We start from the raw sequence: 25,353 nt of genomic DNA, 5'->3' as shown, positions 1-25,353 counted from the left end.
CTCCTATACTTAGCAGACCCACATGAATCACTTGCCTCTGTACTTGGGATTGTCAAACAATTTGGTATATTTTCAGGCCTTCAAATTAATTGGGACAAGTCCATACTGTTTCCCCTTGACGGACAGCTTCCAACAGGGATGGCCGCAAACTGTAACCTAAAAGTAGCGGATAATTTTAAGTACCTAGGGATAATGGTGCACAAAGATCCGAATTTATTTTTGCAGCATAATTTACACTCCTTACTCCGTAAGTTCAAAGACACACTTGCACACTGGACCAAACTCCCTCTCACGCTAATAGGCAGAATAAATATATGCAAAATGATTTATCTTCCTAAATTTCTCTATATACTGAGTAATGCCCCCTGCCACATGCCCAAGAAAGCCTTGCATGATCTCGACCGAACACAGTCTGAATTTATTTGGGGGAATAAAACGCCCACTCTGTCCAGAGCCATTCTTAATGCTCCTCATGATCAGTTGGGTCTGACCTCTCCCAATTATGAGCTGTACTATCTTGCATCCCAGGCCTCGCATGCAGCCGGTTGGAAAGTGTTTGACGCTGATAACCCGGCATCCATAATAGAGGCACTATATCTTACTTCTGTGGAAAGCCTGCACAATGCTTTATATAGAACTCGAAAGGATCTTGGCCCTTTGTTACCTGTAATGGATGCCACTAAGAGAGCCTGGGATGCAATTGTGCAAATCACTAAAGCGGATACCAGTCTTTCTCCAGATTCACCTTTATGGGGTAATAGTAATTATCCACACTTAGCCACATTCACAGAGGTGGGAACATGGTCTAAATTTGGTCTAAAGCGGCTATCACAAGTATATGCTGATGGAACTCTTCGCACACTGCCTGAATTTCGCCAGATCCTCTCTCTGCCTGATTTGTCCGAATTCCGTTATAACCAGATCAGTCATCTTTGCTCCGCGCAGTTCCCGACCCCTCCTCCACTCCTGCAATACACAGGGATGGAAGAATTAATATCTCAACCCGCCAAAGTCAAGCTTCTATCCAATGCATATAGGCGCTTAATCTCCAATAGATATGATCCCCGACCCAGAGTGAAGTATAAGTGGGAGAGTAGTGGGGTTTGTGTCGACCCAGATGATTGGGAAGAAATTATAGGCAATCTATACATTCCTTTAGTGAGTGTCAGAGACAAGCTTATACAGTTTAAGATAGTACATCAAACGTACCTCACCCCTCAGAAACTATTTACTATGGGAAAGGTAGCTTCACCCAGCTGTCCGAGATGTGGTGCTCCTGTAGCTAATTTCATACATCTAATGTGGGACTGCCCGGTGATACTCAGATATTGGAGGGCAATTTTGAACTTCATGGCTACGGAACTGGAACTTCCCCAGATACTTAACCCTGCTACATGTCTTCTGGGTCTCCTTGACTCCGTGATACCCAGAGTAAATACTAGATGCCTGATGAGGTTGCTTTTCTTTTACGCTAAGAAAGTCGTTGCCCTGCACTGGATGGGCCCATCGCCACCGTCTCTGAGTAGATGGATTGGACTGGTTAATTCGCAACTGGAACTGTACAAGCTTACGTACTTGGCACGAGGATGCCCAAAGAAGTTTGAGAATATTTGGAACCCTTGGCTTGAGTCGCCAGCCACCTCGACCAACCATTGATAGTTACTTTTTCAGCCATACCTCTTCTCCCCACCTTCCCCTTCTTTTCTTCTCTTCTAACTTGCTTTTCTTCCTTCTAATTTTCTGTTGTTAAAATTCAATAAAAATTAACCTTTAAAAAAAAAAAAGGTAAGTGTTTGCCTTGTAAATCACAAAGTAAATTACATATGGATTGTGGACATTGTAATTCATGATCTGCTGCATGATCGCCACTTCGCCACCTTAAACCTGCTGAATTGCTGTTTAGCCTATGGGGGACCTCCTATAAACCTTCTGAGCGTTTGCCAAAGTTTTGAGTAGTCTTTAAGTATTTTTTTGTAAAATCGTTCGAATCATTCGATTCGATTAAGGACTGGATTTCACTGATATAAGAAGTAGGGCAATGAGTTTGTAGTAGGTGGGTCTTGCATACAATTTACAAGTTCAACACTTGTGTTCCTGTAGGCTCATGCCTAGTGGCAACACCATGAAACTTCTGCACACCATTTCCCACTTTCTCAATACTCAGCTGTCTAAGTCACATAAGAGGCACATGGAATATTCAGTGGCTATTTATCATGAGCACAGTAGATTTCACAGACAAATCATGGCAGATTGAGGCATTTTTCTTAGCGCTTTGATCTTTGCCCATTTGTTGTAATGTTATAAATACAACTAAGATTACAATCAGGATATTCCTGACTGATGTGCCACAAACATTTAAACAATACTTTCTTTTTTACTAACACATCCTGAAGAAGAAGGCCTACGATTGCCATAGTATCAATGGAAACATCCGGCAACATCCCTTTTATGATTCCACTGACTGGAAAGCACTGGAAAGCATGAGATCACCAGCACCATCCCAGTCAGAAGCTGTAGGTACATGACTACAGGGCGTAATGGGAAAGCACTTCTTTATGTAAACACTCATCAGTAGTATCAGTAGTATGTTTGCTATTAAATTCTGGTTGACTTACTACACAGTGTAATACTGGATCATACTGTTAACTCCATGTGCTAGGATGAAAATGATCCACCCCAATACATTAGTCTCTATCAATGGCATTTCTGGCTATATTTGGACCCTTGGTCACTATTGTGTTTCTTGGCCCATAATGGAGGAGAGAAGACCACTATAAGGCTTAGACATTATTTCAATTTAGGAGAACTTGTTATTTTGAAAGGACTTTGTCCCATGATTAGATGAGAACATGAGGGAAGGATTTCCCTGGAAGATGTGACATGGTGCAGCTGCGTGTTGATGGAGGATATCCTTTCTACACGCGGCACAGTGTACCATCAAATGTCAATCAACATCTGCATCATCTGACCATGGCCCCATCCATTATGTTGTATTGTATCTGCTTCCTATCTTCTACTCTGACTCTCCAACCTTCCCCATCAGCTTCAACTGACCCTGAGTTCATCTGGCCTTACCATCTAGTCCAGGGATCCCCAACCTTTAGAACCCGTGAGCAACATTCAGAAGTAAAAGGAGTTGGGGAGCAACACTAGTATGAAAAATGTTCTTGGGGTGCCAAATAAGGGCTGTGATTGGCCATTTAATAGCCCCTATGGGGATTGTCAACCAACATTGAGGCTCTGTTTTGCAGTACAACTGGTTTATATGCAACTAAAACTTGCCTCCAAGCCTGGAATTTAAAAATAATCACCTGCTTTGATGCCACTGGGAGCAACATCCAAGGGGTTGGAGAGCAACATGTTGCTCGCGAGCTACTGGTTGGGGATCACTGATCTAGTCCAACGCCATCTACTCCCTCTGGACTCTTTCTTCTGGACTCTCACAATATCATCTTTCATTTGTGACATTCCATCAAGTAATGTTATGGTCTTTTTCATGTGCAGTTGACATTTCCCCTCAATATATGGTTGTTCCCTTCCCTTGTACCGTCTCATCCATCTGACATTAACATCAACTGCTCTGTACCTACACCATTTCCTTTTCCCTTCTTCTCAGTTACCACCCAATATAGTGTAGCATTGGTAGCAGCCATGCCACTTTGTACATCACCTTTCTTCTCTGACCTGGTGCCAGCCAATGGAATATTGGGCAAAACAATTGGATCAGCCCAGTATTGGCCACTTCTATCCCAGTATTGGCCACTTCAATGTAGTGAGGCACAAGTTTGGCCCGGTCACCAAATCACTAGTATTACTAACGTATTGACAGTTTAGAGGCCAGACCTTGTTTACTCATTTTCACTGCTTTATTGGGGGGATATAAAACTTTTTATGGAATATTTGGAGCCAACAGATCTTTATTCATAACTATACATCTTGTCTGTGCAAAATACATGTTACTAAATAATCTAGATACTATTGATTTCTATTCTATTTCTAGGGAACAGGAAACTTGACAAAATGGATGTTTTCATTTATTCCCTGGCACTGGGAAACACAATGGGGTTTATTTGGTGAAATATTGGGCCTTGAGGCTGTACAGGCGCCTATTACTGCTCACACAGCCGCCACACACACTACTACACCCGTTTCTTTCTTTTCATTCATTTATTTATTTGGTCTGTCACTGGGAACAATGAATAACGTGAGGTAATCAGTGACTGTCAAACACGTCAGGCGGTTACGTTGCGCATCACGTGAGCACGCTTGTGTACTCGGTAGTCTCATCTCGCGAGACTGTGTGTGGGGGGAGACTGAGGAAGAAGTGTATGGCCGGAACTGAGAGTCTGTGGAAGTAAAAGAGGGTCGCGGCGGGGCATTTAATGGCGAACTGTGCCGAGAGCTACGGGGACGTGTCCTTGTGTTTTGTACGTGAATGTCAGCTTAATATATGTGTGCGGGAAGCCTCTCCTGTATGTGGCCAATTGCAACCTGTAGTAGCCTGTGTGTAATGCAGTCAGGGGTCGCCGGGGTCGCTCCTCCCACATCTTCCCTTTATCTTACACCCCCATATCCATAGGCTTCTCAGCAGTGACACCCCCGAATATTCTCTTTAGTCTCTCTGTTTCACACTGACATTTCGCCTTTAACCCTTTCTCTCCCTTCTCTGTCTGCTTTTGTGCCCCCAGGTAAGTCCTACCAACCACTCACCTTCTGCTTTTATTCCACTCATTCATTCTACTCTCAGACCCCTCTGACTTGTACAACCACAACCACCAGCGCTGGGTGGCCATTCCAGCAACTACACTCACTGGCACTCTCTCTTTATTATACTGACACATCAAATGTTCTCTCCAAAATCACCCCCCCCCCCAGTAATGGAATCCGCTTGTACACTTTGCAATACGCATTTAAATGTCCACACAAAATAATTGTGAAAAAAATAAAAGGAAAAAGATTTCCCTTTGGTGCTTTTTTTCACAAATCATTTCCTGACACTTGTCATTTAAAGGATAAGTAAACCTTTAAAATAAGTGAATGTTAAATTGACGAGTGTCCAGTTCTAAGCGCTTTGGCAACGTACATTCATTATTATTGTTTTGTTTTTAATCCCTGCGATAGATCTTAATAGAAACCAATTCTGTTACAACAGCGCCACCCGCAGGTCAGTTTCCAGGAGGAAGTGGTCAGGAGAAACAAGGAGGAGGAGGAGGCTGCTCTCATGTTCTACTGCTTAGATAAGATGTGAGAAAAGTTATCGGAGGTTTCTAATGTTTAGTTCCTCATACAGGCTTTGAACTTCAATACAGTAAGGCAGGCAGTAATGAAAGTACTGAAGTAAACGTCATACCCTGGTGTTCCACCCTGCTCCAGCAGCTACGGGAGAAGATCATTGACAAAATGGCCAAGCTGTTGTTTTTAGATGATTAAAATGAGGGTCTGTGCAAGATGCTTCTGTTAAGGGTAACGGCACACGGGCAGATTCAGGGAGATTAGTCACCCCGGCGACAAATTTACTCTTCTTCGGGGCAACAATCCTCCCAAACTGCCTTCCCACCGGCTAGAATGAAGAAATCGCCAGTGGGATGGCACTCGCAGTGCTTCGTTTTCCGAAGCTGCCTCACCAGGAAACTTCGGGGCGACTTTGGAAAACGGAGCTCCCACTGGCGATTTTTCATTAAAAAATATAATGGCCTTGATCTTCAAATAGGACAAGTGGTCTGAAGCAGCCAGAAAGTTAAATTTAAAGTTGTTTGTTTTTAAATAAAAAACAAACAAGAAATGCTGGTATTGTACTTATTGTGAGATTACTGTACATTAATTCTGTTTGTCAGTGTTGAACAGAGTCTGGGTTTATATAGTTGAGTAACACAGTTGCAGGATTATACTAAACTACCTATTCATCTGTTCCTTTCCAACCCAGCATTTTGATGAGATTTACATAAAAAACTTGAAAAATAAATTGTTTCAAAATGTCTTTTTGATACTAATGTGGTTATGTAATGAAAGACACACAGTTTGCCCAGATGCAGTAATATTTCCTGGCCACCTGTTTAAATAAAACATTATTATTGGTTGCCATGGGCTACTGCATCTGGGCAAAGATAGTGTCTTTTATTACACACGGGAGTTAATGTTTAATTCTAAGGTTGATTTCTCCTCAGCGAACTAGAATCTTTCTAATGAATACATTCATTTTTATGACCAATCAATACATGACATTTGAGCAAAAATTGATTCGTTAGTATTTTAAGAACTGGATTGTTTCACATTTGTTTATCTTTTTTTTTTAGTATATATGACTTTTTGTTTGCAGTTCATATCATGGAGCAGAAGGGAAGTTTAGTGTCCAGAGCAAACAGCATCGGATCCACAAGCGCATCATCAGTACCTAATACAGGTAAATGCTGCAACCGATTGCACCCCCCTTTCTCTTGGTATATTCATATAGCCCTCCACCCTAAGTGTTCACTAATTTTTTTTTATTTTACTACATTCCCGCTTCTGAAACAGAAATCTAAAAACAGGGCTTTTAAAATGTATAGTAAACTGTTATCCAGAGTACAGTACTACATGTACATGGGAGGGACAGTATTAAATAAGGGCTAGTGATAAATAAAGAAGAAATCATTGGAGCCCATGGGCAGGCTATAAGGAGTCCCGTCTATCCTACAAGATGTAGTATTTTAAAATAAAAACAAAACTGCTGTGTGTGTCTCTGACAGGACTTCCTATATCTATACCTAACCCTAATACAGTGACATTCTAATTCATATTTTGTTCTGCCAATGGTTTCTAACAGATTCAAACAAGTGGAATAATTTGGATTTTATTTCCATCTGAATTTGTGAAAACAGCATGTTCACTTTCACTGTTCCCATACTGGGATTATTTCTTTAGCTTACTTTAATATTTATATTATAGAAGAGGTGGTCTCTACGGTGTCCCCTGCCTCTGTGCTTTGGGCTAGGATAGTGTTTTAGTGACTCCTCAGGCATTTGGTACATCAATTGGAAGCAGAAGTAGTTGGATCACCTCTGTGAATCCCCGAAAATTTATATTCTATGGCTGTTAGTATTTTAGCATCATTATCTTCCTATGTATAGCTCCCACATACTAGTGCTTTACAAGCCCAATGTCATGTGAAGGGAACTGTGTTTGAACACCAACTGTGAAATAGAAATTGCAGCACCTTCTGGGCTCAAATCAATGAAGTCTATTTTTCTGTGGAACTATCAGTTTAATGTAGCACTTTTAAACTGATCTGACAAAAGAGCGCTGATTGGTTGGTTCGGCTTATCATGGTGTTTAAAAAGCATCTATGTGCCCCACCATTTCTGTAGCCTACAACATGATGGACAATGCTTGTTCCCTAACCTCAGATGACGAGGACAGTGATGATCGCCAAGGAACCATAAAGAATGACTACAAGGACCGGCGAAGACGGGCGCACACTCAGGCCGAGCAGAAGAGGAGAGATGCTATCAAAGTAAGACTTAAAGGCTACATATGGGCAAATTGTTTGAAAATTATTACTGAAAAGGGTTAGGGTTATTTTTAGTGCTAGTTCGGTGTGAGGTCTGTCTGCAGAATTCACTGTAGATATAACAATAGCACATGGGGCAGCCCCTCGTATCTATAGAGAATGTGAGGCAAGCTGTGACCCCTTGTATCTGCATTGTATTTGTTGTAAACAGCCCACATTGTAGTGGACTGATTATTTGACATACTGTATCTTCAAGGGGATGGTTATATTAAAATTGTATCATACAGAAAAGGTACTGTATGATGGGGGGGGGTTCAGACATTCAGACCAGTGTGCGGGCTGCCAGCCATTGGACAATAACATCATAACTGTCTCATAAAGGGTGAGCCAAGCACATAGTAAAGTATAAACTATTCTTTATTCATGCTGGGGTTCTGGTTCTCCCCTAACTCAAACTAGCAATATTTACATACATTTATAAACTACATGTAAAGGGTTTTGTCTGGGTTTCTCCCCACAATAATGTGTTCATTCCTTCAGAAAGGTTACGATGACTTGCAGTGCATTGTGCCCACATGTCAGCAGCAAGACATTGCTATAGGGACACAAAAACTCAGCAAGGCCGTTGTTCTGCAGAAGAGTAAGTGTTTTCCCCCCTTTCCACTTGTGAATGTAAAACTTTCACAACACAATAATAGGAAGCTAACAGGTATAATCCATGTTCTTACTGTAACCTTTACATCTTTCCCACAGCCATAGATTATATCCAGTTCCTGAATAAGGAGAAGAAGAAGCAGGAGGATGATGTGTCGAAACTAAGGAAGGAAGTCATGGCTTTGCAGATCATGAAATCGTAAGCTATCAGTCGCTATTTATACACATATGGAGGGGTGGATACTATATGTTTGTGCTTGATTCACATTATGCCCCATTGTTCCACATGAGTGCAATGAATAGGGTTTGTGTTGAACACACTTTTTTGCCTATTATTTATTATTATTCAACAAAGAGTGGCCTAACTTATTTGTACACTATAGCCCAGCCCCCCCTTTTTTGTTCTGCTCCACCCTCAGATATCGAATGTTTTTACAGCATTCTGCCATGTCTGTTAATAATATATCACCATCCCATCTTACAGAAATTACGAGCAGATTGTAAAGGCTCATCAGAACAATCTCCACGAAGGCACAGATCAGGTTCCGGATGAGATGAAATTCAGGGTGTTCCAAGGCATCATGGATTCTCTGTTTCACACCTTTAATTCTTCTGTTTCTGTGAACAGCTTCCAAGAGCTGTCTGCTTGTGTATTTGCCTGGATAGAGGAACACTGTAAGCCACAGGTATGCTGAAGCTTAAGGAATAGATATTTAGCTTGTGCACTTGGGATCAAATTCAGTTTCGTGATTACAAAATTTCTTCTAATCAAAAGTCCAGATTTCATCATACTATTAGTGGTGTTTTTATTAGATAAATTGAGGTATATTTCTCCTAGCTTTAAATCTGGCTCTTTGGATGTAGCACCAAGTTATACACACATGTTGCTCTAAGAGGATAGCTCCTTGAATGACAATGATGTGTATTTCCCATAACCTTCTATTTTCTACATTTGATGTGGGGATGGAGTTCAACATTTGGAAGACCACTGGTTAGGGTTTAATGGTGTTCTCTAGGGATACTGAAGGGGTGCAATTTTGAAGAACTCTGGTTCATAGTATAATATTATTAGCAAAGCAAAATTCCAGTGATAATCCTATGTTAGATAACCGTAAAATAATGCATTTCTCTTACTCTCCTCAGACACTGCAAGACATTGTAATTAGATTTCTGCACCAGCTGAAGAATCCGCTGTACTGAGGGCTTATTCCTCCGGTTTTGCCAGAAAAAAAAGCCAAGGAGTTGACAGAGGTGCAGTTGGCTCAGAAGTGGCGTGCCTTGTATGATGTGTTAGATTGTTCTGTGTTGCTCAATACTGCCAGTGTTTTTACCAATGCCACTAATTGTCCTGTTGTGCGTCTATCTACAGAAGAAAATGTGACACCTCAGTGAGTCCATATTCAGAAAGCTGAACATTCACACTTTGTAGTGTAGCCACTGGAATCCATTCTTGCTCAGTGACAAAGGGTTACTTCATTGCAGTCTCCTTGAGTAGGTGAGACCTTCAGTTCCAGAGAATCCACTGTTTTCTGTCGGGTTTTGTGCTATAATCCGTTTATTGAGTCTTAAAATCATTGACATTTTTCTACAGTTCAGCACCTTTTAATTAAAATCTTAATATATTTAATCTAAAACTGTGTATGTCTAGATATTTCAGTGTACACTTCTGTTAGTCTTACAGCAACCCCACATAGGTGAGTAGCCACAAGCTGTATCCTTCTGCTTATTATTAATGTCCTGCAGGGTAAAGGGGCGCAGTTACTGGGTTGGACCCTTAGATGCAGTAGTTCACAGCAGGGGCAGTTTATTAGAATATAAGCTCCTCAAAACCTTAATCTTTCTCTTCACTAAGTGGAATCACTACCAGGCTTTAATATTGTTCTATCCTTTTAGTGTGATCCCCCACACCCAGAGCTGTCTCACAATTACCTTTAAACAGTAAGTTAATACAATGTGCTTTGTCTCTAATTTATTCAACTGCACAGTTTCAAGTGCACAAAGGTTTTTCATTTTGTATTTGGTGCAATAATTATCCAGCTCGACCAATCTAGGCTTAAAGTATAATTAAACCTTAAAAATAAGTGAATGTAAAATTGACGAGGGGCTATTCTATGCACTTTTTACATTCATTGTTTATTTTTAATTCCAAGATATTACAGGTTCTTCTTCTTAGGAAAAAAATTAGAAACCTTAATCAAATATTTCCTATCAGAGCAGCCTCTTTCTTTCTCCTGACAACTTCCCTGACTACTTGATGGTCAGAATGGTGCGAAAATGGCCAGCATGTGGTGCTGTTGTAACAAAATTCATTCACAATAACAGTACATGTATCTTTTTTAATATCTTGGAATTAAAAATAAAAAAAAATAATGAATGTACATTACAAACATGCTTAAAATTTCCCTCTCTTCAATTTTACATTCACTTATTTTCAAGGTTTACTATCCTTTAATAGTAACCTCTGGTCTCTTACCATGTCCAGTACATTATAATTCATTATTACCCATAATATCTCTTGTAAGATCAGTTTGGTTATACACATTCCTTTTGTCCAGTTCCTTCATTAAATTGTTTGGTGTCATAAATCAGCTTTTAAATGTTTATTTTGTCCTGTACTCTCCAAACATCAGCAGTTACTTTTCTCCTTAATCCAACCCGTCACACTATAGAACTGTTTTTAAGAGATTTTGGCTGGTTTTTTTTTCTCAACTTTATCACTGGAACATAAGAATTATTCTGACTAAAATTCATCTTCCTTGGCTAACACTGTGCGTCACATCATTACCAGGCAATTCATGTCTCTATGCATGTGAATGGAAATGTACTACATATTGCTACATGCAGCTAACAATACTAGTGGTTTGGCATATACGGGAGGTAGACAAAATAATGTCAATGCCAAAGGGAATGGTAAAATCACAGTTCCAGTGGCATCTATATTGATATTAATTACATGAATTACTCATTAACTGTGTCATAATGCCCAATAGACCCAATTCAAGGGTGACAGCCTTTGTGGCAGTTACAGACGTGAGAAGATCACAGGCCTATCTGGAAATGATCCAGCTCAGTTACAAAAATATAATTGTGTTTCTTTCCCAGAAAAAGCCAGTCATTTATAAATTTGTCCTAAATAAATGTCTTATGTGATTGCAGTGTACCAACCACTATATGGCACTGTTTATCTTATATTACCTCTCTCTTGCCCAAATGCTGCACTTTGTATATTTACAAACACCCTTTAATGTCCCTAGAGCAGTACTTCTGTCTATACAGTCCATAATCCCACAGTCTGATGTCACCACTCCACTACTACTCAATATAATTCTAAGCAATTTAGCCATTTTTATTGATTTTTACATTTTAAAAATGTAAACTACTGAAAGCAGGGTTCTCCTCCCAGTCTCTGCAGTTGTTTCTGCTACATTATTTCAGGAGTCATAAACAGCAGTGCAGAAAATACAAACAGCGAGGCAGGTTTCAATAGGAACTGCATTTACAAATGTTAAACCACTGAAAATGTTAAAAGAAGGCATTTTGGAATGTTGCTTCAAATGATATTCTTTCCTTTAGCTAAGGACAAAGTTTAGGGTGGAGTTCCCCTTTAAGCAATGGGAAGGCTTAGAAGTCAGGGAAGCTAAGGAACATCACCAGTCTCAATGAAAAAAGAGAAATGGAATAATGGAGGCTGGAATGCAAGGAGAAACAGCAGGGCTCCTGTAGGTGGTGTGGGGCCAAGTCAGTGTAAGTGTTAGAAAGGATTTTATGCAGCTAAATATGTTATGAGGCTTCATAATTAGGTCAGTTAGATGCTCAGTAACCCTGGTCTATCTGCAGCCATCTGTTATTAGTTTATGTGCAGAGAATGATATGGGGGGAAATGCACTCAGCATATCACTTACACTTATCCCCTCATATTTATTGTAGTTTGTTTTACTGTTCCATTACGGTTACTTAAAAAGGGAAAACATACTGTGTCCCTGAGTTCTCAAACTGTGTTTCCACCGGAGGGTTGTCTATGGGGCAAAGCCACCTTGTCGCACGCTATTTCTCTATATTCTTGTTTCTGCACTACAATTTGTCATTTTTGTGTTGTGTTTCATAGAAGAACATTGAAGTCTATGTTTAACCATTTACAAATAATCATCTACAAGTCTAGTGATAAAGGCTTAGCATAAACGTTGTGGGCATTTTAGCATATATGATGGATATGCATTATGAGAAGGCATACTAAGAAGAAATCAATACCTTCAGACTCAGCACTAGAAATAGCAATGACGATGTTTGCAGGTAACGTGTGCACTTGTTCCAACTCATGAAATGGTATGAAACTGCATGAAATGCGTGAGATTCTGTAGGAAAGACCTCCTGGTTGTACAGTAGTTTGAATTAAATTGTGGCTATGCAATTGTGCTTTCAAGAGATGCTGCTTTCCTACTGAAATGAAATAAAGAGTTTGTGTCATTTTGAGCCTTAATCTCATACATGAACCTGAGTCTTTGCAGAGGCAAAGTGTGTAATGTATATCTCCTACCGATCCAGATTTATTGATATCTAATGGGTTTTAGTTTTCATTCTTCTGCACTTATTTATTTCAAACTTATGGCGAGGGGATGCAGTTATAAGCTGACATTTTATGCACTGCTATAATAACTGAATTTAAATAAGCTCCTAATGCAGGCAGTTTACACAGCTAATTACACAAATAACCATTATGTGCCAAGTCCCATCTCTGTTGGGTATTTAATAATCACTGGCTTCTTCCCTGCAGCAATAACTGCACTCTGTGGCCCGCTCTGTGTTACAAAACTGGTAAGCAATTATGTTTCAATTCATGTAAAAGGCTGCTTTATAATAAGAGGAACATTTTCATTTAGTTGGAAGACAGGAATATTTATCAAATGGTGAACAGAAATTTTGGCAGAGGACCAAACATGGAGCACCAAATTGTGTGTGTGTCTATAGAGGACAATGTTGCCTGCATTTAGCAGCACTGTGTGTGTCTATTAGGGATGCACCGAATCCTTGTGCCTGGCCGAACCAAATCCGAATCCTAATTTGCATATGTAAATTAGGGGCGGGTAGGGAAATTACATGACTTCATCACAAAAGAAGAATTTATTCCACTTTTTTTACTTTCTTGTCCCTAATTTGCATATGCAAATTCGGTTCGGTATTCGGCAGAATCTTTCACCGGGGATTCGGCCGAATCCCAAATAGTGGATTCGGTGCTTCCCTATTGTCTATAGAGGACAATGTTGCCTTCATTTAGCAGCACTGTATTCACAAGGGTTGGGCATGGGGAGGCACATAGGTGGGGTGTAAATGAAGTGGGAGGTGCAGAACACAGACTTTGGGTTAAAGGGGTTCCTGATATGGACCTTGATGTGGGGCTTGAAGATTAAAACCACTGCATTAAGTAGGGTGCATTTTACATGATACTTTAACTAAAACTACTAAAAGGGAAAAGAAAAACTTCAGGAAAACAGGTCACTTCCTGGATGACAGAAAGATGATAGATTGCCTGGGCAGCTCCCATGTATTTAAATACACTGTCTCACATTTATCTGCACTCAATCTGCCACATCTCTAATTTTCTTCTGCAAACATGATACATATGGCACTTGTTCCTTTATTCTACATCGTTGTGTCTTATCAGCAAACACACAGCCATCACTTCCGATAAGCAGGATAAATACATGGGGCTCAATAAAGGCAGGCCAGTTAGAGATGAGCTTTACTTATCACTATTCTTACAACTGCAATGACTAAATAAATATCCACCGGTGGGTCTGTGGCTGATTAATGTAAAGAAACATTGGTTTCCATTTGACCAGACAAATACTGGGCCTGGGAATCTGAGCCCGTTATCAAGGTCCAATGATGGAAAACGCAAGTGCAGTTCTGTTAATAACTGGGAACTGGGTCCGTCTACAAGGGATTTTATTCCCAGGCAGTTTTTTTTGTGCCAGTGAGTGTAAGTCCTGTGGTCATTTATAAAAATAACAGTCACCAGCCAGCTCCATGGGAAAGAACTAGTGAGATACATTCTACATATAATAACTCACATCATTCTGTCTATATACAAACATCTTATTGGTCCTAGTTGACATGTTTAGAAGCCCATTCAGGGTGAGGCCCGGCTACACCAAAGGATCACACTATAGGACCAGCTCCCTGTGGGCCCCAGGACAATTTCCTCTGTGGGACCAAATAGGGGCCCATGCAATTTGGCACTGGGTAGAGTGGAAGCCAGAGCTGGGCAGATAAGTAGTTCTGCCCAAGTCAAGTCTCTCTTGTGCCCTCTCCCCCTGCTGCTTGTGCTATGGGCTCTGACCCTAGCAACCCACTGGTTGTTTTATAGTTCTTTTCATTCTATTCATATTTTAACATAGACTTTTTTTAAAAAATGGAATAGCAGTATATCTGTATATAAAGCCCAATCATTTGTGGGTATCATTATCCAGTGTGACAGGCAGGAGGATAATGAGACTCCTGCAGCTGGGGGCGGGGTTTGTCTCCAGTATAGAGATGTAGGGTTGCCACGTGTTCGGTTTTGACCAGAACAGTTTGGTTTGAGTAAGGCCTGTTTGGGGCTCAACTTTCTGTTCGGTTTTCAGCCTTATAAAACCCAAACAATAATCTGCCCAATACATGAAAAACATTTAAATACCAAGAGACTCACCTCAACATGCCTTAGTTACTATCAAGTGCAGCTCATTTCTTATTATTACAGATACAAAAAAAAGCAAATCAATCAAAAATAAGATTTTCTTATTTTCTAAACGAGCGGTTCTGTATTTCAGAGCTTTCTGGATAACTGGTTCCTGTATAATAATGTAATTAAAGGGTTGGGCAGAATAGAGCTAGACATTTGCCACCTGTGTGGTTTTAAACTGGCCATCAACACTTTAATACTGGATAGAAATGCAACCAGTTGCATGTTAGTGATGCAATAGCCTCGCCCCAGGTGTCATAACTCCAGTGACATCATTGTGCCCGCCTCTGATGTCATCATGCCTGCATAAACCTTATAGAGCTATAGATCTACATACCCCGCCCCCCGACTGATGAGTCACGGGGTTCCCAGGCCGTGGCATCATTTGTCCAGCAGGTGTCACCGCTGCCCACCTTGACTCCTCCCCCTCATCCCTGTGTGACTGATGCGAGGCCCAGACTCCTCCTCCTCCTCCTGCAGCGCGTTCAGCTGTGTGTGACAGAGAGCCGGGCAGGACTGGGAACTGTCACCAAGGAAACCGGCTCTCAGCAAAAGCATCCGCTCTGAGGTACTGTCGCTTCAAGCTATTGAGCCGGCCCTTGGGCATGGGATGAGGACCGTCTGTGTGTTCTAAACCCGCCTCCCCCCCGCACTGTGTTGTTGGTACGTGCCGGTATGAGCTCCTGCTGCTGGGGCTGCGCTCTCATTGGGTCACAGAACGCTGAGCCAGGGGGGGAGCTGTGTAGCGACTAACGGTGTCTGCACCGACGGCTTTCTTCTCTCTCTGCGCCGATATTGTGTGTGTGTGTCATTATGTGTGTGTGTGTGTGTGTGTCATACAGCGAATGGACTACAACTCCCAGCATCCACTGCTGCCCAACTCCCCATTGAGTGTTTTATATTAATATATATATACTGGCTTTTATCTTTCCCAGTGTATCTCCCTGTGTTATACCTGTGTGACATGTGTCTGTGTGTGTCTCTATATGTTTCTCATCACTGCTGGTTTATTCATTGGCTTCTCACAATCTCCATTTGTTTCCCCCTTTGGACCCCTGGGGAGTGTGTATAGGGTTAATAGCAGCCCATGATATTGCTTTTGTGTCACTGATATTAATAATAATAATAATAATAATAATAATAATGTGACTGATCCCTGTGCTGTTCTGCAGCTGCCCCTCCTCTCTCATCTCTACCTGCTGCTCCTGGAGCCCAAATGTACCGCTCACTGCTGCTCCCTACTGCTCCCTACTCTTCTCACTCTTCTCACTCTTCATACAGTCTACCACTATCTCATTGTCTTACACACTGTACCACTATCTCATTGTCTTACACACTGTACCACTATCTCATTGTCTTACACACTGTACCACTATCTCATTGTCTTACACACTGTACCACTATCTCATTGTGTTACACCAGGGGTGCCCAACCTTTTTCACCCGTGAGCAACATTCAGATGTAAAAAGAGTTGGGGAACAACACAAGCATGAAAAATGTTCCTGGGTGGTGCCAAATAAGTTGTTGTGATTGGCTATTGATAGCCCCTATGTGGACTGGCAGCCTACATTGAGACTCTGTTTGGCATTACACCTGGTTTTTATACAACTAAAACTTGCCTCCAAGCCTGGAATTCAAAAACAATCACCTGCTTTGAGGTCACTGGGAGCAACATCCAAGGGGTTGGGGAGCAACATGTTACTCACAAGCTACTGGTTGGGGATCACTGTTACAGTGTAGGACTATGTGATTGTGTCACACACTGTAGGACTATGTCATTGTGTTACACAGTGTAGGACTATGTCATTGTGTTACACACTGTAGGACTATGTGATTGTGTTACACAGTGTAGGACTATGTGATTGTGTTACACAGTGTAGGACTATGTGATTGTGTTAGGGCTCTTACAGACGAGCGTTTTTACCTGCGCTCCCCTGCATTCCGTTTTTCTGCGTTCAGCCGCAGGGGAGCGCAGGAATAGACACATTACATTTTTTCCAATGGGGCTGTACTCATACAGGCGCGTGTAGGCGCCGAACGCAGGTTGAGACGCAACATGCTGCATTTTTCCTGCGTTCGGCCGCCTACACACGCCTGTGTGAGTACAGCCCCATAGGAAAAAATGTAATGCGTCTATCCCTGCGCTCCCCTGCGGCTGAACGCAGAAAAACGGAGCGCAGGTAAAAAAACGCTCGTCTGTAAGAGCCCTTACTCTTCTGCCTATTTCAAACTTTTAAATGGGGGTCAGTGACCCCGCTAGCAAAAACAACTCTTGTCAGGCTTCAATTTAGGTACTTAATTTTTTCCTATTCATATTCCAGTCTCTTGCTCCAAGCACTGTCTGGTTTCTAGGGTAAACTGGACCCTAGCAACCCTAGCTGGGGAGCTGCTGAACAGAAATATAAGTTCAGAAAGCCTAGAAAATGAAATGAAATTGCAAATTGTCTGTGGATTTCCCTCTCTACATCATGCTATATTTAAAGCTGAACTACACTTTGCCATTAAAAAAACAAGTTGTTTTTTGGAAGTAGCCAATAGGAAGACAGTAAAGAGGTGAGTTTGAACTCATTCACCCCAGTCCCAGGGCACAGTTGCCTCAGCAGCTCAGACAGACAGGGAATTGAAGTGAGAACATCTACTTGGCCAACGCCGATACTTTCCATTGTCTGTGCCAATTAGCTGCTGTGGATGGACTGGGGCGCGGGCACTTTCCAGCAACACTTCACAACGCTGCCAGGGCAAAGACTGGAGCTGAAAGGGTCAGCGTTGGCAGTTTGAAAGCAGAGGGGCAACACAGTGGCTCATTACGTGGCACTTTTGTCTGTCAGCATTGGGGTCCTGAGTTGGATTCTGGCCTGGAGCTTCTTTTTTACAGTCAACATTTGTTGCGCTGATTCCATTTTCATAATAAAGTGCCACCATATTACCAATAAAAGTGCCATCATTTTACCAAATGTTTTGCTAACTTTGCATTTACAGAATGGAGGAAGGGCAATAATTCTATTGTTATTCTCTATCTACAGAGCCTGATACAATGGCTTTGGAAATAAAAGATATTGGACTTTGGAGGCAAACAAGAACCCTGTTGTACAAGAATTATCTGATTAAGTGTAGGACAAAGAGGGACACTATACAGGTACGTGGGGCACCACTAGCCTTCTCAGCAATACTGGGGATTTGTGTGCGGGGAAAGGGACACTCAGTTCTGGGGTGATATAAAATCACTTGCAGGAGACTGTCCTTTGCCTGACTGTCTCTTTAATCTTTGGGAAGATGGTGCCTCTCATCCCATGGGAACAAGTGAGTAGAGCCCTTCAGCAGGTTACGCACCCGTGGGGTAGTGCAGCTAGTGGCTAGTTAAAGGGCTCGTTCACTTTTAGCATGTTATAAAATGTCCAATTCTAAGCAACTTTTTTATTGGTCTTTTTTATTTCTTTTTTTTAAAGTTTTTCAATTTTGACTATTTTCAGCTTTCAGTGACTGCATGTAAAAACAAAATGCTCTGTAATGTAATGTAACTGCTCATTTTTACTACTCCTATTTCTATTTAAAGGGATACTGTCATGGGAAAAAACATTTTTTTCAAAATGAATCAGTTAATAGTGCTGCTCCAGCAGAATTCTGCACTGAAATCCATTTCTCAAAAGAGCAAACAGATTTTTTTATATTCAATTTTGAAATCTGACATGGGGCGAGACATATTTTCAATTTCCCAGCCGCCCCAAGTCATGTGACTTGTGCTCTGATAAACTTCAATCAATCTTTACTGCTGTACTGCAAGTTGGAGTGATAGCACCCCCTCCCTTCCCCCCCCCAGCAGCCAAACAACAGAACAATGGGAAGGTAACCAGATAACAGCTCCCTAACACAAGATAACAGCTGCCTGGTAGATCTAAGAACAGCACTCAATAGTAAAATCCAAGTCCCACTGAGACACATTCAGTTACATTGAGTAGGAGAAACAGCAGCCTGCCAGAAAGCATTTCTCTCCTAAAGTGCAGGCACAAGTCACATGACCAGGGGCAGCTGGGAAATTGACAAAATGTCTAGCCCCATGTCAGATTTCAAAATTGAATATAAAAAAATCTGTTTGCTCTTTTGAGAAATGAATTTCAGTGCAGAATTCTGCTGGAGTAGCACTATTAACTGATTCATTTTGAAAAAAATGTTTTTTCCCATGACAGTATCCCTTTAAGACCTTTCCTATTCACATTCCAGTTTCTTATTCCATTATGGTTGTTTCTGTGCAGTCTCCATGCGGCCTCCATGCAGGGTATCAGTTGCGACTGCAGCCATTGTTATGTGTTGCGTTGCCTCAATGCACAGTATCCGTTACCTTGTGTTGGCAGCTCAGTCCACAGGGTCACATCATTCCTTGCTCACACTGCTCAAATAAACACACACAATATTTGATTCTCTTTGTAAGGTGATTTTTATTATAATGCTTAGGGCTCAGGTCCGTGTGTGTGTGTATGTATGTATGTATGTATGTATATATATATATATATATATATATATATATATATATATATATATATATATATATATATATGGTATAAATATATAAAATTACCAATTTGCTTATGCGTCTCTGATTATAGTTTTCCAGTCTTACAATCACTTTCATATTAAATTAGTAAAATTTCAGATGGGGGCAACGCAGAAGATTAATTTTCTCAACAATAGGGCATATTTATAAAACCACAGTGCATAGATAATCCCCATACACAATGGACTTCTGATAATCAAATGATCTACCTTGTAAGGACCAGTGGAATGAATTATAAACTCACACTGGGCAAATTTGCACCTGGGCAGTAACCCATAGCAACTTATCAGTGATTGGCTTTTTTTTTTTTTACAGTGAAATCAAACATCTGATTGGTTGCCATGCGTTTCTGCCCAGGTGCACAGTATCAGACTGGGGGGCCCCAGCACACGCAGGCCCCACTGGCTCAGACATGATCCCTACCTGTAGGTACTGTTGTTCCCCCTGCTGCCTTCCCTGCCCACATCATCAAAGTCTAGATTGTGCAGAGGGGAGCAAAGGCATCTTGAACATTAATTATAGGAAAATTTTGAGACAGTGGGGCTCATTTATCAACATTGGGCAAATTTGCCCATGGGCAGTTACTTATAGCAACCAATCAGTGATTAGCTTTTTAAAGCCAGCTGCAAGTTTAACAATGAATGCAGCAATCTGATTGGTTGCCATGGGTTACTGGCCATTGGCAAATTTGCCCAGTGTTGATAAATGACCCCCAGTGTTTTACTGTCTGTTTTTAGCCACTTGATGCTTGTATATAAGTATGTCCTCTATCTTCTGCCGTGATATTCTGGCGTATTGCAATGGCACATTCCTGATATTTACAAAACAGACAATGTTGCCTTACACGTTGCCTTACACGTTGCCTTACATACAGACACAACCTTTCTCATTTTAGTTGATATATGTAAATATGTGTTTGTTTTTTGTGTTGCTCTAAAATTCAGTAAAATAAAATAAATTAAAAAAAAGAGATTAATTTTAAGTATATTGTCTCAAAATTAATGTTTTAGAACAGGGATCCCCAACCTTTTTTTACCTGTGAGCCACATTCAAACGTAGAAAGAGTTGGGGAGCAACACCAACATGAAAAAGTCCCTTGGGGTGCCAAATAAGGGCTGTGATTGGCTATTCGGTAACCCCTATGTGGACTGGCAGCCTACAATAGGTTCTACTTGGCACTATCCTTAGTTTTTATGCAATTAAAACTTGCTTTCAAACCAGGAATTTAAAAATAAGCCCCTGCTTTGAGGACTTTGAGAGCAACATCCAAGGGGTTGGAGAGCAACATGTTGCTCACGAGCTACTGGTTGGGGATCACTGTTTTAGAATGAATTCTATACCAAGTGCCATATTAAAAAAAAAATCTTTCACTCGTTAGTTGTTGGCAGAAATGTGTGAAAGTAAAAAAGTTAACAGTTGCCACTGTATTTTCACAGATGGCTCAACAACAACACACGTTCCCAGAAATAAAAGATGTGCCCCACATGTGAGAAATGAATATTTAATCATTTTGTTTTCATGGACATGTTGTTTGATTATGTGATTGTGTTCTTGTCCTTTCCCAGGAAATCCTTTATCCCATCATCTGGTGGTTAATTTCACTGCTGTGGGCCAGCATGGTGGATCAGACCAAGCATTATGAAGCAATGCCCAATACTTTTATTGGGGGGCTGGATGGACCCAGTTCTTGGAATCTAATCATTGGATACACCCCAGAGTCCAACATAACTCAGCAGATTATGGCCCTGGCTGCATCTGAATGTTATTTCACAGGTACAACTGAAACTACATGTATACATTATAATTGTATGTGTGTATATATATATATATTATAAGAGACTCCCATGAACACAGCAGACCAGGTGGTTCTCTATTTAGACAACAGATATAAAATGAGTTGCTTAATGAAAATATTTCACATGTACAAGATCGAGTCAGTTTAAAGTAACCCTATTTAAATATGGTGTTATAAAAGTAAATGGTGCTGTTTCTATATTTGCCAATTTGGTAATAGGTAGAAAGCTCTATGTGTTCTTTTCTTTCAGATTTAACATTCAAGCCTTATCTGGATGAAGAGCACATGAAAAGATCGAGTTCTTATTTTGAAAAGCATTTTGTTGGTGTGGTATTTGACAATGCCATGTCCTACAAGCTGAGATTTTCTGTGTATTCTGTCCCAGATTCCACACTTTACATTACTCCAAGAGGTACAGTAACAATACTTCTGTATATGAGGCCTGCATGTGTTATTTCTACAGGTTTTCTACAAGGCTCCTTTAGTCATTTTCAAGATTAGAAATAAATAGTATTTATCTTTATATGATGTATAATGTTGATGTTTCAATTAAATTGCCATCTTGGATTTTGTACAAGCATCAGGGACACTGCACATGCTCAGTGGACTCTAAGGTTTGTCATAGAAGCTTATGCTACAGGACTGACAATGAAATTCTGGTGCAATGCACTGAAGTAATTAGGAAAAGACAATTTATTAAAGGGGTTATCCACGTTCCAAACACTTTTCTTAAGTTGCGTTGTTTTCAGATTCACCATAAAAGGCTTTTTTCAATTGTTCCATCTTTTATTTTTTGCCATTTTCCCAAAATTGAAAGTTTAACGTGTAATGTTCCTGTATCTGGGGTTTTAGTTGGCAGCTCAGTGATCCAGGAGCAGATTCTGAACTGTTAAAATATGATACGTTTAGTTGATCCATTTCTCAGCAGCATCTGTGGGATATTAGCAACTATTCTATCAATTCTAACAGCTGCCTAATGAAACTCAGAGATTCTGCTCAGCAGGGACAAAGATAACAAATGTATCAACTAAATGTATCAATTTAGAACAGTTAAAGAGTCGGCGACCCCCCTCCCCTCCAAGAGCTGATTTAGAAGGTGAAAAATGAAACTTCACGCTTCAATATTAGAAAAACAGTCACAAATAGAAAGTAGAAATTAATTGGAAAAACGTCTTTATTTCTGGTGATCTACCTGAAACCAACTGAACTAAAAAAAAGTGTTTGAAGGTGAACAACCCCTTTAATGTATTACTATCACTTATTTTATATATATTTATTGTGAGTCAATTTCCAAACTGGCTATCAGCAGAAAAGAAGATGGAGAGCTACTAGGGGCATATTTGGAGGCACAGAGCTTAACTGCTAAAGAGTTTATTTTCTGAAATAAAAGTGTTTCTTTTCTTCTAAAATAACCATTGTTACTTTATTATATATTATTGGTTACAAGTAGGAATCCATGTCCTGGTACTCTTGACATTTCCTAATGATATGATGGTAAAATCGTTTTATGCTGGGTTCTAAAATATTATTTATAGTCCTTTGTATATATGAATTGTTTGATGGAAGGGGACCTATTGTTTCCGGCTGCAGCTTCATTATAGAAAGGGAAAAAGTGCAGTAAAAGTGCTGACACACTCCCTGCATTTTATTGATCCTCTTGTTTGTATTGTACATAAGGTTTTTGTTTGTTCCTTTCTGTAGCAGATTGTCATCTGTGGAACTGTGAAGCCACGGAGTACTTTTATTCGACATTCACCTATTTGCAAGCGTGCATTGATTCTTCTATAATCAAGGTAACGGACATCTGGCTTCATCAAAAACTGAATGTTACATTTTTGTTATTTTGTTTTGCTCTGATCTTTCATACAGCTAAACCTTACCTTCCAATCTCCTTTGTTATGAGCCTCTGCTAAGTCTAGGAATAAGGACACGGGTAGGTAGGACACCGGTTGTGCCTTAGGGTGCAGGATACTTGATGTCTTGCATATACTGCGTGCCAATACTCATGGTTAGTGTAAATTATTGGCTTGTACTATGTAACATGCATGTTTTTTACTCCCATACAAATATATAAACTGATGGGGCTCATTCAGCTTTTGTTAATCTACTCTAATGCCTATTTGAGGTAATAAAATGCTATTGTAAAGTGCAACATAAATAATGTAATAAAGTTGTGTTTACACACCCATTGTCTCTGTTGAACCAATGTCCACAGTCCACTTTCCAGCATCTATATTCTATGTTTATTTCAGATGAAGACCAATTATTCTGCTTGGGAGGAATTGAAGACGACTCGGGCAGTTATTATGGGGGAGAAGGAAGTGGTGGTGGTTGACACATTCTATAATTCTCTTATGTCTGTGTTTCTGGTGATGGCCTTCTCACCGCTTGGATACTCCGTAGCATTTTATGTTGTGTTTGAAAAGGAAAAGAAGGTGAAAGAGTTCATGAAGCTAATGGGACTCCACGACACGGCTTTCTGGTACTGCCTGATTTTGAAAAAGTTTTTTCCCAATCATTTCTGCATGTTTGCATTGGTGAAGTGGATTAAAGGAGAACAGTTGATAAAGAAGTAGCTAGAAATGCTGCACATTATGTTTTTAGGTTCTGTACCAGCCTAAGGCAACCACAGTCTTTTAGCAGGGATCAGTGAAGAAATAGATGCCCCCAGTAGCCCCATCTTCAATCGTCATTTTTTTTATTAAAGAGATAAATGTGGTTTTACAGTGGACGGGACTGAGCTCCAAGCATAAATAATGCAGGATAAAGAACAACAAAAAAGCAGTTATAGCTATTACAAATGATTAATAATCATCAGATACATACTAGTTCAGCCAGGTCTGCACAGAGTAAAAATAAAAATGATATTTAGTCTCCTCTGTATCTTGATAAGTTTAGAAATTAGAAATCTACTTTTAGGAAATTAAAAAAACAATAACATGTGCCCCCACCTTCTTTTCTGCAAATGCTCTGGGCTGCTGTCCTTTAACTGAGTTTAGGGACTGACTCGTAATATAATGAATTTATAAAATATATATGTCATGGAGTCTAATTCGTAATTAATTTTCACATTACATGGCAGCTTAGAAACCAGTGCAATTTGCATCAAAATGTAATAGTCAGCCCAACAGCAGAACCTAATTTTTAGCGAAACAATTTGCGACCTCCTCATAGCTTGGCTTTTCAACAGCCAAATCCAAGATGGTGAGCTCCTGCGCATTACTGCTATTGGTTCATTACTGTTATTGGGTTACTGACCTCTGGGCTGCTACAGTATGTTCAGTATATAAAATACATATTCTCTAGCCATATTTGTTTTTATTGTTTAGTTCTGCTTTAGCAACAGTCCATTGTTTAGAGCAGTATTTCCCAGCTGTGAGCTATGTTTAAGTGCAGTGTCTAAAATCCTGAAGAATTTCTAGTGTATTAGGGTAACTACCCTGTGGATGTTGCTAATTGTAGGTTTACACCAGGTTTACATTGGCAGATTGCACAGGGCTGTTGTAAGGGGATTGGTGCAAACTTAGGAGGGCACAAACCTTGTTTAAATTGCCCTAAAAAGGAAGCACTGGTACAATCATTTATAGCAGGTTACTAAATGGAAAACAAGTTTTGTGTTGAAAATCCCAACAATTGCTGCACACCAACTACAAGGTCATTACTTTGGATTGATTGTCTCCAAATGGGAGAGTCTTTCTATTGTATTGATGTCTCAGATGGGAGTGGATATATGTTTATTGAATATTTGCCACTCCTTTTATTGATGGTTCCCCATATGTGAATATAGTGTTTTTATATGTTGTCAGTCTCTTAAAATCTTTGCACCATAAGTGTTTCCCCCTTTTCTTTTGGGTTGTGACCCTGTAGGGTTGCCACCTTTTCCTTTAAGAAAACTGGGTTATATTATATTTAGTAGGTCAACAAATAACTGAGTGCAAGTATAAACATTGTTTAACACTGTTATTTAGGTGCAAATTGTGCTTTATATATTTTTTTTACAGGCTACCGTGGGTTCTCCTATACACAGGCTTAATTTTGGTCATCTCTCTGGTCATGGCAGTTGTTGCAACTACGTTCTTCCCTTTCAGCAAAAGCAACTGCTTCTTGATTTTTCTGCTGTATGCTCTCTATGGGATATCCCTGGTAAGCAG

General features: G+C 40.3%; 2 protein-coding genes across 8 annotated transcripts in view; both read left to right on the top strand.

The window, feature by feature from the left end:
- The first annotated feature begins 4,265 nt into the window (after positions 1 to 4,265).
- On the top strand, positions 4,266 to 12,610 carry mlx.S (MLX, MAX dimerization protein S homeolog). 4 transcript variants are annotated; one of them, XM_018237914.2, is made up of 8 exons: positions 4,278 to 4,427; positions 5,122 to 5,244; positions 6,317 to 6,400; positions 7,383 to 7,489; positions 8,027 to 8,126; positions 8,240 to 8,339; positions 8,625 to 8,826; positions 9,284 to 12,610. In XM_018237914.2, the coding sequence occupies exons 3-8, from the start codon at positions 6,325 to 6,327 to the stop codon at positions 9,338 to 9,340; spliced, it is 642 nt and encodes a 213-aa protein (XP_018093403.1). In that variant the 5' UTR covers positions 4,278 to 4,427; positions 5,122 to 5,244; positions 6,317 to 6,324; the 3' UTR covers positions 9,341 to 12,610. The 4 variants fall into 4 exon arrangements, with proteins under 4 accessions (XP_018093404.1, XP_018093401.1, XP_018093403.1 ...); XM_018237911.2 differs by having other exon boundaries at positions 7,344 to 7,489; XM_018237915.2 differs by lacking the exon at positions 5,122 to 5,244 and having other exon boundaries at positions 4,266 to 4,427.
- Positions 12,611 to 15,259: 2,649 nt separating this feature from the next.
- Positions 15,260 to 25,353, top strand: part of abca5.S (ATP binding cassette subfamily A member 5 S homeolog) — a 38,209-nt gene continuing 28,115 nt past the window's right edge. The window contains exons 1-7 of one of the 4 annotated variants that reach the window (XM_018237910.2): positions 15,260 to 15,426; positions 17,882 to 17,994; positions 20,973 to 21,180; positions 21,453 to 21,614; positions 22,907 to 22,995; positions 23,455 to 23,684; positions 25,204 to 25,345. In XM_018237910.2, the coding sequence (XP_018093399.1) occupies positions 17,893 to 17,994; positions 20,973 to 21,180; positions 21,453 to 21,614; positions 22,907 to 22,995; positions 23,455 to 23,684; positions 25,204 to 25,345 (933 nt within the window). In that variant the 5' untranslated portion in view covers positions 15,260 to 15,426; positions 17,882 to 17,892. Of the gene's footprint in view, positions 15,522 to 17,881; positions 17,995 to 20,972; positions 21,181 to 21,452; positions 21,615 to 22,903; positions 22,996 to 23,454; positions 23,685 to 25,203; positions 25,346 to 25,353 lie in introns of all 4 variants that reach the window. The other 3 variants (XM_018237908.2, XM_018237909.2, XM_041578413.1) reach the window with 3 other exon arrangements.

This window comes from Xenopus laevis, chromosome 9_10S (assembly GCF_017654675.1).
Source record: "Xenopus laevis strain J_2021 chromosome 9_10S, Xenopus_laevis_v10.1, whole genome shotgun sequence".
NCBI lineage: Eukaryota > Metazoa > Chordata > Amphibia > Anura > Pipidae > Xenopus > Xenopus laevis.
This window is presented reverse-complemented; position numbering and strand designations above follow the sequence as displayed.